We start from the raw sequence: 14,260 nt of genomic DNA on the forward strand, positions 1-14,260 counted from the left end.
GTGCCCTGAGCACCTACACTGTGCTAAGCACCCGAGGAATATGATCTTATTTATTAGATCAGAGCCCCAAACAGTATACATTCACGTTTGAAGTTTGACTAAAGTTGTTCAAAATGACCATATCATTGAGTATCACAACACACCGTGGTTTTTTCCTAAAGAAGTAGTCTTTCTGAATTAAAGCCTGTTAATGCAACCTGATTATAGAAGGAATGTTCTGAACATGATCTACAAAGTCATACTGTGACAGGATAAAATGCAGCCTACCCACACACAGAGCACACACACGGTATAGATTCATATTTTTTTCTGCCAAGGAGCAGGGAAAAAAGGAAATAGTTCTATTCCTTCCCCTCCTCTGTTCAAAGCCTGGATTGAGGCCAGTGTCCTAATCAGTTCTCATTGGCCCTGGAGGAATCAGAACCTTTTGTAAAATATAATAAAGGGCATAAAATCATGATAAAATGCATGAAAAAGCAGTGCCTTTGGTTAGGGAACTAGAAATAATTTAGCAGAACAGATGGATTGCATTGGTTTGGTATTATTGAGGACATGAAAGGGCTTATTTTGTGGCAGTTCCAAACTAAGAGAAAATGTCCAACTTAAATTTGACAAGTCAAAGTACCTGCCTCTGCTGGGGGAGACCCCATTTTCTTTAATCATTTTCAAAGTGGTGACATATTAGGCAAGAATTTCCACTGAAATATCTCATTTTCTGAAAATATTTCATCCAGTGTCCCTAAATATAGGGATACGTTTTTATTTTTTTCTACAAAGATCTGCAGGGCTGCAGACTTACAGAGTTAAAGTAAAGAATCATAAATGACTTATGACTGTCAAAGTTACCCTCTGTTACAAATCCCATTCTTAATATTTAACAAATCAGTTCACACCTATTCATTATTGTCGATACTCTTTCCTCTCTTAAACAAACACAAAAAATCCAGTCTCATTGCTCATGCCCAAGCTTACCAACTGGAGTTTTTAAATGCTACAACCAACTGCTTCTTTAAATGTTACAAAGAAGATAGTTTCTATCCCCTCCTGGCACTGCATTCTCTCCTTCCATAGATCCCTCATCATCTAATAACCTGTTCTCCTCAGAGGCTTTCTTATAAGGAAAGGGGAATGAAAGAAGGAAGGCGGCTACTAAGCCGGCAGGCAGTCTAACAAGCTCCTTTCTGTCAGTCATATGAAAAGAAAGTGAATTGCAAGTCAGGAGCCCTGAGTTCTGGGTTCTGACTGTCACATGTCCTTAACGTGCCCATAGCCTGCTATGAGGTAACTTTCTGGAGCTTTGTTTCTTCATCTATAAACATAAGGAGATTTAACCAAATTACTTTTAGCCCTAGAATGGTAAGTGAAAATGGTAAGCCCTAAAATGGCTATGAGAAATTACCTTATACACAACACTCAATAAAATATCCTTTATTTTGATTTATAGATTTGCCTTGGGCAAGCAAATATCATAATTGAAATGATAAATTACTATGGTTGAAGCAAGAGAGGAGACCTCACTATGAAGGTTTTCAAAAAGATGCTAGGTTTTCCTTGAAGCCCATTTTTTAAAAATGCTTAATTATATTTGAAAAATAAGAGTAGTTTTTAGAACTCATTTTCCTATCCCATGACAACTTCAAAATAAAGAACAATTTTCCCAATTTAAAAAAAATTTTGTGCGTGAAGCTTCTGAGTTAATACCACCTTTGTTTCTCAGGTAAATGTCTACTTTTGTTACTCTCCCATCTCCAAATACTTGACTCCATTCACCTGTTTGTCTCTACCTCATTAAGCTTATGTTAAGAAATTGAGTTTCTGTTGATTTTTTTTTTTTCCTTTTTTTTTTTTTTTTTTTTTTTTTTTTTTTTTTTTTTTTTTTTGCGGTACGCGGGCCTCTCACTGTTGTGGCCTCTCCCGTTGCGGAGCACAGGCTCCGGACGTGCAGGCTCAGCGGCCATGGCTCACGGGCCCAGCCGCTCCGCGGCATATGGGATCCTCCCAGACCGGGGCACGAACCCGTATCCCCTGCATCGGCAGGCGGACTCTCAACCACTGCGCCACCAGGGAGGCCCTCTGTTGATTTTTAACATTGGTGAACCTTGGAATCAGCTGCAGAAGTATAAAAGGTATTAATGTCTGGGTCATACCTTCAGAGATCCTGGTTAACTTTGTCTGGTTACAACCTAGGCATCTAGAAACTGAGAACCACCCAGTGGATTTTAATGGGCAACCTATTAAACCTATTAAAGAACCACATCTTAGAGGGAGCTGTCCATTCTTCCTGCTCATAAGTGAATTCAAGATACTGACCCCTGTACTAACCAACATTTGGGACTATGGAATAGTTAAAATAAATGGCTGGCAGAGAGAAGGTTGGAGAGTAAAAGAAAAAAAAGTTTATCTGATCTTCAAAATGACAAGTGCCATCTACTTGCATGTAATACTGCTTGATTCAGTCATTACAATTTATTTAAAAATATTTCAGGGCATAGAATAATTTCAAAAGTACTTCAGAAAACAGCAAGTCCATTCAATAACAAATGTCTGGGTGGTAAAAAGCGTATGTACTATGTATTTTTTTTCCCAGTTTTATGTCCACTCATTTCAAACCATTATGCTCATCAGAAAGTAAGAAAAAAATGTTATGCCTTAGTGTACTGGCTCAATTTTCACAATTTTTATGCAACTGAATCTCCTGTGTTGTAATTATTTTTTTAAACATTGTAATGAACATTTTACTGATTTGGGTTGAAGCATTTTTTATAATCATCATGTATGAAACAAATTTGTCAAAATAAATATTTTGTTACTTTTAGCACAACAACTTTCAGACAGTTCAAGTCCATATAACTAGTCATTTTTTGCTAATAAGCTTTAATGCTGCTGTTTAAAAAAAAAATCCTGTATCACTTTCCAAATGGACTTAGAAGGGCAGCCTGTCTTACTTCCTTTTATTGGTTGTTTTCTACATTAATTTTTTTTTTCAGAAATCAAAATCAAAGCAAAAAATTCCAGATCATCTTAATTCTGATTATGGGCTGCACAGGTATTTTTCATGTTATTTATCTGCCAGGGTCCACTCTACTGGGTTATACAAATTTCTCTCAGAATAATAACACCTTGGTTTACTCATCACATCTAGATCATTTGTACTTCTTTCTATAACTGCCATATCCTTTAGAGACAATTCACCAGATTCCCTGTTTGAGTTTCTTATTGCTTTGTGGTTAGATTCTAAGACACAAGCACACACACAAAAGTTTTTTGCAAACTAAACAAAACAGTAAGCTGTTATGTGCTGCCATCTAGTTAGATTAGTCCATAAAACAAATGTTTAATTGAATTTCCATTAACTTGTAATATTTAGTACTTTGTAACCTTCAAGTCAGAAAACTTGCACACTTCAAAACTAAGTTTCTCAAAAGAGTATTATATTTCTTTATTTAGATTTACAAAAGGTATTTTAAAAATCACTTGTGTGTGCGGGAAAGTGTGCTGGAGACCCTATCCCTGAGCTCCCTGGCATCTTAAGATTTTACACTAAACCTGCTCTCCACTTTTTTCATTGGAATGGCTGAGAAGTCCCAGAAGGGGCAACAGTAGCTTGGTTCTGTGTCCCAGAATTGTTTGTAATTACTTTGTGTTGGCACTTGAATAAAGGAGTTAAACATTTCAGCACAGTATGTTGCTTACGGTTTTTACTTATGAATTAAGCGAAACAAAGTTACTCAATATTAGTCACAAAGAGGCAATGCAAATTCCATATAATGTGTAATCCAACAAAAGCATTATAAAATGTTATTATTCTCAAATGTGAGAGCAAGCAAATGTCTGTGGGGGGCGTGGTGGGGCTGAGAGTCATGAGCACTTCTGGAAAAACAACTGCAAGTGCATTTCTAACAGATGATGGGTCAACCTCTGCAATTTTTTAAGCACAGAAGAGCACATCTTTTTCCTCAGGGGCACACACACTTCAGAAACCTGGCTACCTAATCCAAGAGCTTATTCCCAAAGAGGACACCAAATGACCCCTCCAGACCCATTTCTTATGGTGACAAGAAAGCTGCTGGTTTTGCTTTTTACTCCCAACAGAATCACTAAACTCAGTGTGAATGATTCAATAAGGGAAACAACTAAATGGTACTGGCATGAGGGACAATTAACTACTTCAATTTTTTTTTTTAAACAGTGCCACGTCATGCCAAGAGAAGTTAACCCATGTAACCACTGGAATCTAATATAATAAGGACTAATGTTTTCTCTGGCTGCCAATCAGGACTGTAAGCACAGCCAATTTACACTATAGCTTACAAACTAAAAGCAGTATGTTTACTAAAACATCCTAAAAATTGTGTCTACTCTTAACCAAAGAAAGTGTTATGCTCCAAATTAACTTCTTAGGCATCTAATTTCATATGATATTAGAGCTGAAAGGTCCTAGCAAATATCCTGCTTAGCACCCTCATCTTACAGATGGGAAAACTAAAGATCACTAAGGTTAAATGATCTGACAAAAGTACACAGATAATTAATGGCAGGACTAAGGTCAACTCTAACACTGAACAATAACCTTTGAAGGAATCCATTTTGATTAATTTTCTACATTGTAAATGAATTGAAACGATACATAAGTTTGATTTGTGGATCAGACTATTGTTTAAAAACAAAGAAGCCCTTTTAACATTTTAAAATTGCCATCTTTTCTATCATAATCATTGTTGAATTGCAACATTGGCTACTCCATTGGCTGAGGAAAGCACTTTTTTCTCTGTACGCCACCAGAATTGAGACTCCTTACCTCCTGTCCCAGTGAAATACTATGGCATGTTTTGGATTAGGTCAGCATAAGTCATAGATGTTTTGATAACACAGGAGCAAATAAATAATATGGGCAACAATTCCATCACTTAGGAAAGCAAACACCTGCTGAACTGTTCTTAAACTATGTTAGGAAAAAGAGTGTTCTGTCTGCATTTTTAAAGTTTTGGATCAGACTTTTGTGCTTGGTCTTCATTAAGAGCCCATCTGCCAATCTGGGCTTTCAAGTGCATTATTTGTTAATTGTGTGACTGTTTGCTAGAGAGACTCGTATTTGCTGACTGGACTGGAATAGACTCACTCATTCTCACTCAACTGTGGGGTGCCCACCATTCTTCTAACATTTCATCCTGGGTCTGATGTCACATCAGCAGTGCTGTTGTATAAACTGAATTTCATGGTTTCAAATAATACAAGACTAAAATAATGTGATGTACCAGGAACTGAAAAAGAAGACTGATCACAAAGGGATAATAGACTTCTAAATTTTAAGACCAGTGTGAACCATATTACATTCCATTTACTTCTGCACTTTGCTCCTTTCATAAATAGTGTTCCTTCAGGTAACAGATTTAAGGGATATCACAAACTAACAATGCATTTCAGGCTGTGATCAAGCACTGCTAATTTGGAGCAGTTGGGGCAGGGCTTCAGGATATAACAAAGACTTGAAAGTGAAAAAAAGGTAAACAGCAATGCCTCAGCTTGCAAAAGTAAAGAGAGATAGCCAAGCTAGGAAACATCTCTAGTAGATGCAAAGGTGAGACAGGAACACTCTCATGAATAAATATCCATTAAGGCTAGTCTACCACAAGTAAGTCTCCTTGATGGTTTACTTTACCGGCTCCATATAGGATTGTGCAGACAATAGAGAGGTTTGGCTTCCAAACTGCGTTATCAAAAACATGAAAACCTTGAAGATAACTCTAAAATTTACCAAAGAATATGAAAGCCTTCTGCTGTATAATATGGATGCTACTGGCAAAATATGAATAATAGACTTTCACTCAGGAAAAAACCAGAGAAATAAATCTAGCTGAAATTCCTTCACTTTGGGGTTTCTAGGTAAAGGATACATTTAATCAAAAGCAGAACTCTACATATGAAAAACATTTGATAATTCTATTATCAACACATAATAAAACTTGTGAAACTAAGTCTGTAAACACTGCTTTGACGTATTCATTCACAATCCCAACGGCTGAATGACCCATCGACATTATCTATATTTTGATGTAAAGAAAATAACCATTTAATTCCCCTGTAAGATGAGATACATAGTTCATCTTCAAAAGAGAATAAATAAAGAAAATAATTTATCCTTAGAAATGAACACAATGAATGAATGAGTCTGCATCTTTGAAAGTCAGTTATTTTCAGTACTTTGCAGAGAAGAAAGATCACACTGAATTAACTCCTGCTATCAAACAGAGGCAAGTGCACTTGACTCTAAGAAATAGTCTGTCTGCTTTGGCACCTCTATTTCAACTGAAATATTTTACAGGTTCACTTTAAAGTAAATTGGCTTTGAATAGAATTTAGTTGACTACATTTTCGATTGTCAAAATCAGTTAACTCAAAAGTAGTCACAAGGGCCTCCCTGGTGGCGCAGTGGTTGAGAGTCCGCCTGCCGATGCAGGGGATACGGGTTCGTGCCCCGGTCTGGGAGGATCCCATATGCCGCGGAGCGGCTGGGCCCGTGAGCCATGGCCGCTGGGCCTGCGCATCCGGAGCCTGTGCTCCGCAACGGGGGAGGCCACAACAGTGAGAGGCCCGCATACCGCAAAAAAAAAAAAAAAAAAAAAAAAAAAAAAGTAGTCACAAAAGATTGTCTTTATTTTACCCAAGTACAGTGAATTTAGTATGATTTCAATGTATTAGTTTCCTTCTGACATTACTATGGTCAAAATATCAATATTATCTGTTTACTTTTTTCCCAAACTGGTAAGAACTAGTTAGATTCCCTTCATTGCCCTATAAAGAAGGATAACAGGACCAAATATGTTCCGCAACATGTTAAATTATCAGTCTATAAGAATAGGGACCATGTTTGGCTTGTGAAATTCCATAATTCTAGTCCCTAGAACACATCTGGAACAGAATATAGACCCAAGAAAAAGTGCTTTTGATCAATAAATGTTAAGGTAATGTAAGAAAACACATGGGAGATATTTTTCTTTTAAAAAAGTTTTAGACTCAAATATAGACTGTTACTGGATCTTAAGCAACTTTGGACATTTACAGCAACTAAATCAAACAACTGCTGGTTGTTATATATTTTGCAGATTTGACAATGGGAGTCTTTTTGACCTGATAACATTTTTACTTTTAACTTTTGAAAGCCTAAAGAAACTAATTTTTCTAAATAAAAAAATAAGACTCACCAAGAATCTACAGAAATGAATCTAAACATCAGTAAAAAGAAGTGACTTTTCTTGGTAAGAAGACACTTAACCTTTTTAAACTATTCATTTCCATGAGGCAAAATCGGCATATGTCAGTTCAGAATATCGCTTATAACAAGAAATAACAACTACTGATCACTTAACGGTTTGCGAAGAGTTTCTCAGAAAACTAACTCAATAAATGATACCTAGAATACTACCGTGTGTACAGAAAAACGCTGCAGTAATAGCACATACATCAGGCAGCTGCTCAGTCCATCAACACAAACTGAGTACCCACTGTGTGCCCAGCCCAGTGTCAGGTTATAAGTTCTATGCTACTAATGTCTACGATGGTTCATCAATCATGGTGTTTGTACTACAGAGTTAACATTTTTCTACACCTACCCAATTGAATACTGGCCTCTTTACATGATTTATTTAAGTAAGTAAAAGAGTGTGGCCAATTCAGGATTACCTCACATTTATTTAGCAACCCAGTTTCTTGCAGCCGTGACCAGATGCTCTGTATGCGTCCAGCGTGCTCAGGGTGGGTGGTGGAATTGCCACAAATGCACTGGTGTTTCAGCATCAGAGGATCATAGGCAATTCCTTCAGGACAAAGAAAACACAGCACAAGATGAGTAATGATACAGAGGAATGATACAAGTTACATGACAATATGATTACTCCAAAAAAGGCATTCTTTTTCAAATAAATTTACAAATGGAGAAATAATACATATCCACAAATTCCCAGGAAGCACATAGACCTATTTAGTTCTATGGATCTGGATATATATGCAAAGAAGTCAACTCATGGATTAATCAGTACTCAGACCCTAGCTTACTTAGTAGTAAAGTAATAAAGATGGTGATACTTAAGAAACTTCAGGTTTAAAAAAAACTGTAATTTTACCATTATCTTAAATCATTATGAAGCATTTTTAGACAGATAATTCAATTCAGTAGAGGTTTCAATTTTATCAGTGAAGCCATAAAATGAACTGACTCTTTAAATTGTGAATTTATTTCAAGAGTAATTCTAGCCTTACTTTAGGTCATGTTACAACTGTAATAAACTGGAAGAGTTTCCAACTGCTTGCCTATTCTGCTTATCAATTTCTTCAAAGTTATGCAGAAAGAGGTTCTTCTTATTTTATAATAAAATAAAATCTATAATTTAGATTGTGGAACACTGAAGTGTTTCTTTTTAAAAATGAGTAAGTCAGCTGCAATACCTTTAGTAGAGATCACATAGATACTTAACAAACTCTGCTTTTAAATTATCATGAGTTAACACATTGCATATTTCAGTTAGACCCTTTGATGGGGAAGATTTTATAAACATTTGATGAAATGAACTATGAGGGATATATAAAGTAAGGCTCTTTAAAGCAACAAATTAGATAATAATTACTATAAAAACGTTTCCACCCTTAACCCGATTCCTTGGGGGGAAAACATGTTATTTACAAAGTTGCCTGACATAAGAAATTATTTAACCAATCAAATATTCCAATATATTACCATCAAAATACATTCTCTGGGGGCATGGAGTGAGGGCAGAAGAATCCATTATAAGAAATTTCTAAATGTCTATTCAAGAACAGATACTATACAAGCAATTAGTGTTATAAAGTAGGTTCAATTAATGCACTTTATTCTCCCTTACATTATTGTGTTAGAGGAATGTTACTCAAGAGGGGAACATACTTGTCCCTGTTACTCAAGAGGGGAAAATACTTGTCCCTGACTGTATTAAAATCATGCAGCAGAATGACATGTGTTATTTGGAACCATGTGGCAAAAATTATGTCTAGGAAAAAATATCACTTTGCTGGCCCAAATAACATCCACTATTTTCTATTAATTGAAATATAGCTGATATACAATATTATGTTAGTTTAAGGTGTACTGCATAGTGATTTGACATTTGCATACATTACAAAATGATCACCACAATAAGTCTAGTAACCATCTGTCCCCATACAAAGTAATTACAATATTTTTGACCATATCCTTTAGGCTGTGTATTATACCCCTGTGGCTTATTTATAACTGGAGGTTTGTACCTCTTAATCCCCTTCACCTATTTGGCCCAACTCTCCAGCCCCCTTCCCTCTGGCAACTACACATTTGAGGCTGTTTTCATTTTGTTTTGTTTCTTAAGATTCCACATCTAAACATACAGATTTTAGATTATAGGGTATCTGTCTTTCTCTGTCTAACGTGTTTCACTCGGCATGATACTCTCTGGATGCGTAACATCGACACAATGGCTTCAAACTCCCTCCTTGCGCCCCTAACTCTCACATTTTCATCTTCAGCACTGATCTCCCTTCGGAGCGGTACACTTGCACACTTGTCCAAATTGCCCCTCCAAAATCTGCATTTGTTTTCATAAAGTGAGACTATCAGAGATTTGAGCTCATAATCTTAAACTTCACACACTGTTCCTCATTTCAGTAAAGGATATCATAATCCACCATTGCTCATATAAGAAATCTTACAGTCCTCTTGACACTCCCTCTCCAATGAACCAACAAGTATTGTCTATCTTCCCTGGTAGATACATACTGAATCACTCTCTTAACTCCAATGCCAAAACCACACAAAATCCAAGGTACTATTATCTTTAATCTGAACTCCTGAGATAGCCTTGTAACTGGCTATCTGACTTTTGCTCTATTCTATTTGCCACTTAACAGTAGCCACCTTTGCTTAAACCCTTTGGTGACTTCAAAGATGAGGTTAAAATTTCTCAAGGCTGCATACATAGGCCCTTCCCCACCTCTCCAGCTTCATCTCATACTCTTCCCTCACTTGATCTCTATTTCTCCCACAAAGGTTTACCTTCCACTCCTCAAAAGACTCAAAATCATACCAGCCTTAGGATCGTCATACATGCTATCCCATCTATGCCAAAAATTCTTCCTTCTTGCCCCCGTAACTCTAGGCTTCATTTGGCTTATACCTATTCATTCTTCAAAATTGTTTTAATGTCACTTCCTCAATAAAGCATTCCCTGGGATCTCTAAATTAGATCTCCCACTCTATACTCTACTAGTTCTTCTAGGTCTTCCTCGGAACATTTAGCACAATTCTGTAATTGTTGTATAATATTGTTAATTGTATATTTTCTTTACTATCTGGTAAGATCTATGAAAACACAGACTAGAGTTGTATTGTTTACCTCTGAACTTTTCATGTTTGTAAACCATGCTTGGAATATAGTAGATCCTCAAAAGTACTTTTAGTAAATGAATGAAAAACATAAATCTATGAATTGATGCAAGAACTAAGTCAGATATCTCCATTATAAAGACCTCCTTGATGAACCTAGTTGGTGGACCTCATTGGACTACTGAAGTTTTTATAGCCTTATTTCTTTAATGTTCTACCTTTTATTTGCCTTATCTTCCAACTGGCAAGTGCCTCTAATACAGGCATTTATTTTACTCATTATATTTCTACATGGCATTTTGCATAAAAAAGAGATGAATAAATATTTTTAAATAAAGTCAAAAGGGAGACAAGAGGGAAGGCGGGAAAAAAAAGGAAGCAGGCATAAAAAGAAACATTAAAAATACAATGATAGGGACTTCCCTGGTTGCGCAGTGGTTAAGAATCCGCCTGCCAATGCAGGGGACATGGGTTCAAACCCTAGTCCAGGAAGATCCCACATGCCGTGGAGCAACTAAGCCTGTGAGCCACAACTACTGAGCCTGCGCTCTAAAGCCCATGAGCCACAGCTACTGAAGCCCGTGTGCCACAAATACTGAAGTCCGCACACCTAGAGCCCGCGCTCCGCAACAAGAGAAGCCACCACAATGAGAAGACCGCCGCGCACCGCAACGAAGAGTAGCCCCCGCTCGCCACAACTAGAGAAAGCCCGCGCATAGCAAGAAAGACCCAATGCAGCCAAAAATAAATAAATAAATAAATAAATAAATTTGTTTAAAAAAATACAATGATATATAAGACATGTCTCCACAGTTCAGATATATCAAGTATTTATTTATGAGTTGCTACTACATAACAGGAACTGTTTAACATATTTTCAACCACAGTTTTGCACTGCATGAAGGATATATTAATGATTAACATGGAAACATAAAATACAGTATTTCCCCCATTTTGAAAACATATTCTTTATGAGTAGAGATTCTAATCATTAAGTTGCTTATTTTTTTTCACTATTTCACCTCTTGACATATCTAACTTCACCTCCATAGTAATTATTCTTTTAACAAAATTTCCTCCATAAGCCACTGCCAAAAAAAAATTATTAAACAGGTTATGGTAGCTGAAATTTATTGCTAAGTATCTGGAGATTATAATACAAAGTCCAGGAACTCTTGGAAAGACATTTGAATTTAAGAGAAAATAAATAAAGTCTGGAACCCCAAACCTCCACTTACTCATCTTAATGACCTAGCAATGAGGTGTTAACACGCAGACTGCAAGGTGAGACTTAACCTCAACCTTCATCTCCATTCTTTTCCTCTCTCTTTTTTCCTTTTTTTTTTTTTTTTTTCCAGTAACAAAAACTTATAGGGTGAGAAACAAGCCTGCTCTTCTCTTTGGGATTCATATGGAATGCTACTTTTCTTTGACCCTTTCTGCCCCACTGGTTACCACTTACAACATAAGCCAATGGATCAATCTCTCTCAATCTATAGGACAAGAGTTAAAATTAGGTTTTGAGAAAACACACAAAGGAGTCTTAACATAAAGCCTTTACCTTAATTTTAAACTCTAGTAGTTTATTTTCTACCAAAAAAAATCTCTTAAAATTTTTTGATATGTTTTTTTAGATAAGCTTGGACTTTGTGCTTTCTCTGGCTTTCAGTTTTATTAAATGAGGAAGCACAAAGTGCAGCATCTTTCCCTTTCCTTAATCACTGCATGTAGTTAAGTCATTATTTAGCCATAGAAGCCATTCATATCTTCAGGTTTATGCCCAATCTTATATGATTGTGAGGCTGAGTTCTATTTGAAAAGTTGAGTCTAAATCTTTAGACCTAAAACTCCTGATCCTGATCACAAGTTCTTAACATTCAGCTTCATATTGCTTTTCTGGTTAATGCCTGAGGTTTCACAGCTTCCTAAGGATTTGCTCAACAACACATATTAAACACTTTTCAGGGCCAAAGAACTGAACTAAGCACAACACAAATATATATAACATAATATCTTTCCTAAAAGACGCAGGTTCAGTAAACAGTCATTGAATGCTCACAATGATCCAGGTACCAGCAACTTCATTTTATTACATTTAACTTATGATCTAGCAGTAAAGGTGAAGTACTCACGAATATACTTTTACGACATGTTTTTTTAAGACTCTGTATGGTAAGGAAGAAACAAAAATATGGGGCGGGGAGGTCAAAGACGGCCTTTTAAAAATAAAAAAACAAATCTTTAAAAAAATGGCCTGAAATTGGTAGAATTACTAAAATGGATACAAGGAGCTATTTTGAAGTAAGGGTCATTTCTAATAACCTCTAAATCGTACCCACAGCAGCTGTTATACTTTCTAACCATAATTCTAATCTATCCATAAGGTTTATCTTGCCTAATTTTTTCTATTTCTACTATACTCTTTACATTCTAATACCTGAATTATTTGCTATAATATCTTTTAACAGGAACACCTAAATCAAAGTACCAGATAGTACAAATTTTTTTTTAACATTTTTATTGGAGTATAATTGCTTTACAATGGTGTGTTAGTTTCTGCTTTAGAACAAAGTGAATCAGCTATACATATACATATATCACTATTTCTCCTCCCTCTTGCGTCTCCCTCCCACCCTCCCTATCCCACCCCTCTAGGTGGTCACAAAGCACCGAGCTGATCTCCCTGTGCTATGTGGCTACTTTCCACTAGCTATCTATTTTACATTTGGTAGTGTATATATGTCCATATCACTCTCTCACTGCAGCCCAGCTTACCCTTCCCCTTTCCTGTGTCCTCAGGTCCATTCTCTACATCTGCGTCTTTTTTCCCGTCCTGCCCCTAGGTTCTTCATAACCTTTTTTTTTTTTATTCCATATATATGTGTTAGCATATGATATTTGTTTTTCTCTGACTTACTTCACTTCATATGACAGACTCTTCCACCTCACTACAAATAACTCAATTGTTTCTTTTTATGGCTGAGTAATATTCCATTGTATATATGTGCCACATCTTCTTTATCCATTCATCTGTTTATGGACACTTAGGTTGCTTCCATGTCCTGGCTATTGTAAACAGAGCTGCAATGAACATTGTGGTACATGAGTCTTTTTCAATTATGGTTTTCTCGGGGTATATGCCCAGTAGTGGGATTGCTGGGTTGTATGGTAGTTCTATTTTTAGTTTAAGGAACCTCCATACTGTTCTCCATAGTGGCTGTATCAATTTACATTCCCACCAACAGTGCAAGAGGGTTCCCTTTTCTCCACACCCTCTCCAGCATTTATCGTTTGTAGATTTCTGATGATGGCCATTCTGACTGGTGTGAGGTGATACCTCATTGTAGTTTTGATTTGCATTTCTCTAATGATCAGTGATGCTGAGCATCCTTTCATGTGTCTGTTGGCAATCTGTATATCTTCTTTGGAGAAATGTCTATTTAGGTCTTCTGCCCATTTTTGGATTGGGTGGTTTGTTTTTTTGATGTTGAGCTGCATGAGCTGTTTGTAAACTTTGGAGACTGATCCTTTGTCTGCTGATTCATTTGCAAATATTTTCTCCCATTCTGAGGGTTGTCTTTTCGTCTTGCTTATGGTTTCCTTTGCTGTGCAAAAGCTTTTAAGTTTCATTAGGTCCCATTTGTTTATTTTTGTTTTTATTTCCATTTCTCTAGGAGGTGGGTCAAAAAGGATCTTGCCATGATTTATGTCATAGAGTGTTCTGTCTATGTTTTCCTCCAAGAGTTTTATAGTGTCTGGCCTTACATTTAGGCCTTTAATCTATTTTGAGTTTATTTTTGTGCATGGTGTTGGGGAGTGTTCTAATTTCATTCTTTTACATGTAGCTGTCCAGTTTTCCCAGCACCACTTATT

At 36.4% G+C, this 14,260-nt stretch overlaps 1 protein-coding gene across 1 annotated transcript in view; it reads right to left on the reverse strand.

Moving 5' to 3' along the window:
* Positions 1-14,260, reverse strand: part of HDAC9 (histone deacetylase 9) — a 568,543-nt gene that overhangs the window by 297,045 nt on the left and 257,238 nt on the right. Inside the window, exon 14 of the mRNA XM_082632918.1 lies at positions 7,681-7,814. Coding sequence (XP_082489044.1) covers positions 7,681-7,814 — 134 coding nt within the window. The remainder of the gene's footprint in view (positions 1-7,680; positions 7,815-14,260) is intronic.

This window comes from Mesoplodon mirus, assembly GCF_964341445.2.
Source record: "Mesoplodon mirus genome assembly, chromosome: 9".
Lineage (NCBI taxonomy): Eukaryota > Metazoa > Chordata > Mammalia > Artiodactyla > Ziphiidae > Mesoplodon > Mesoplodon mirus.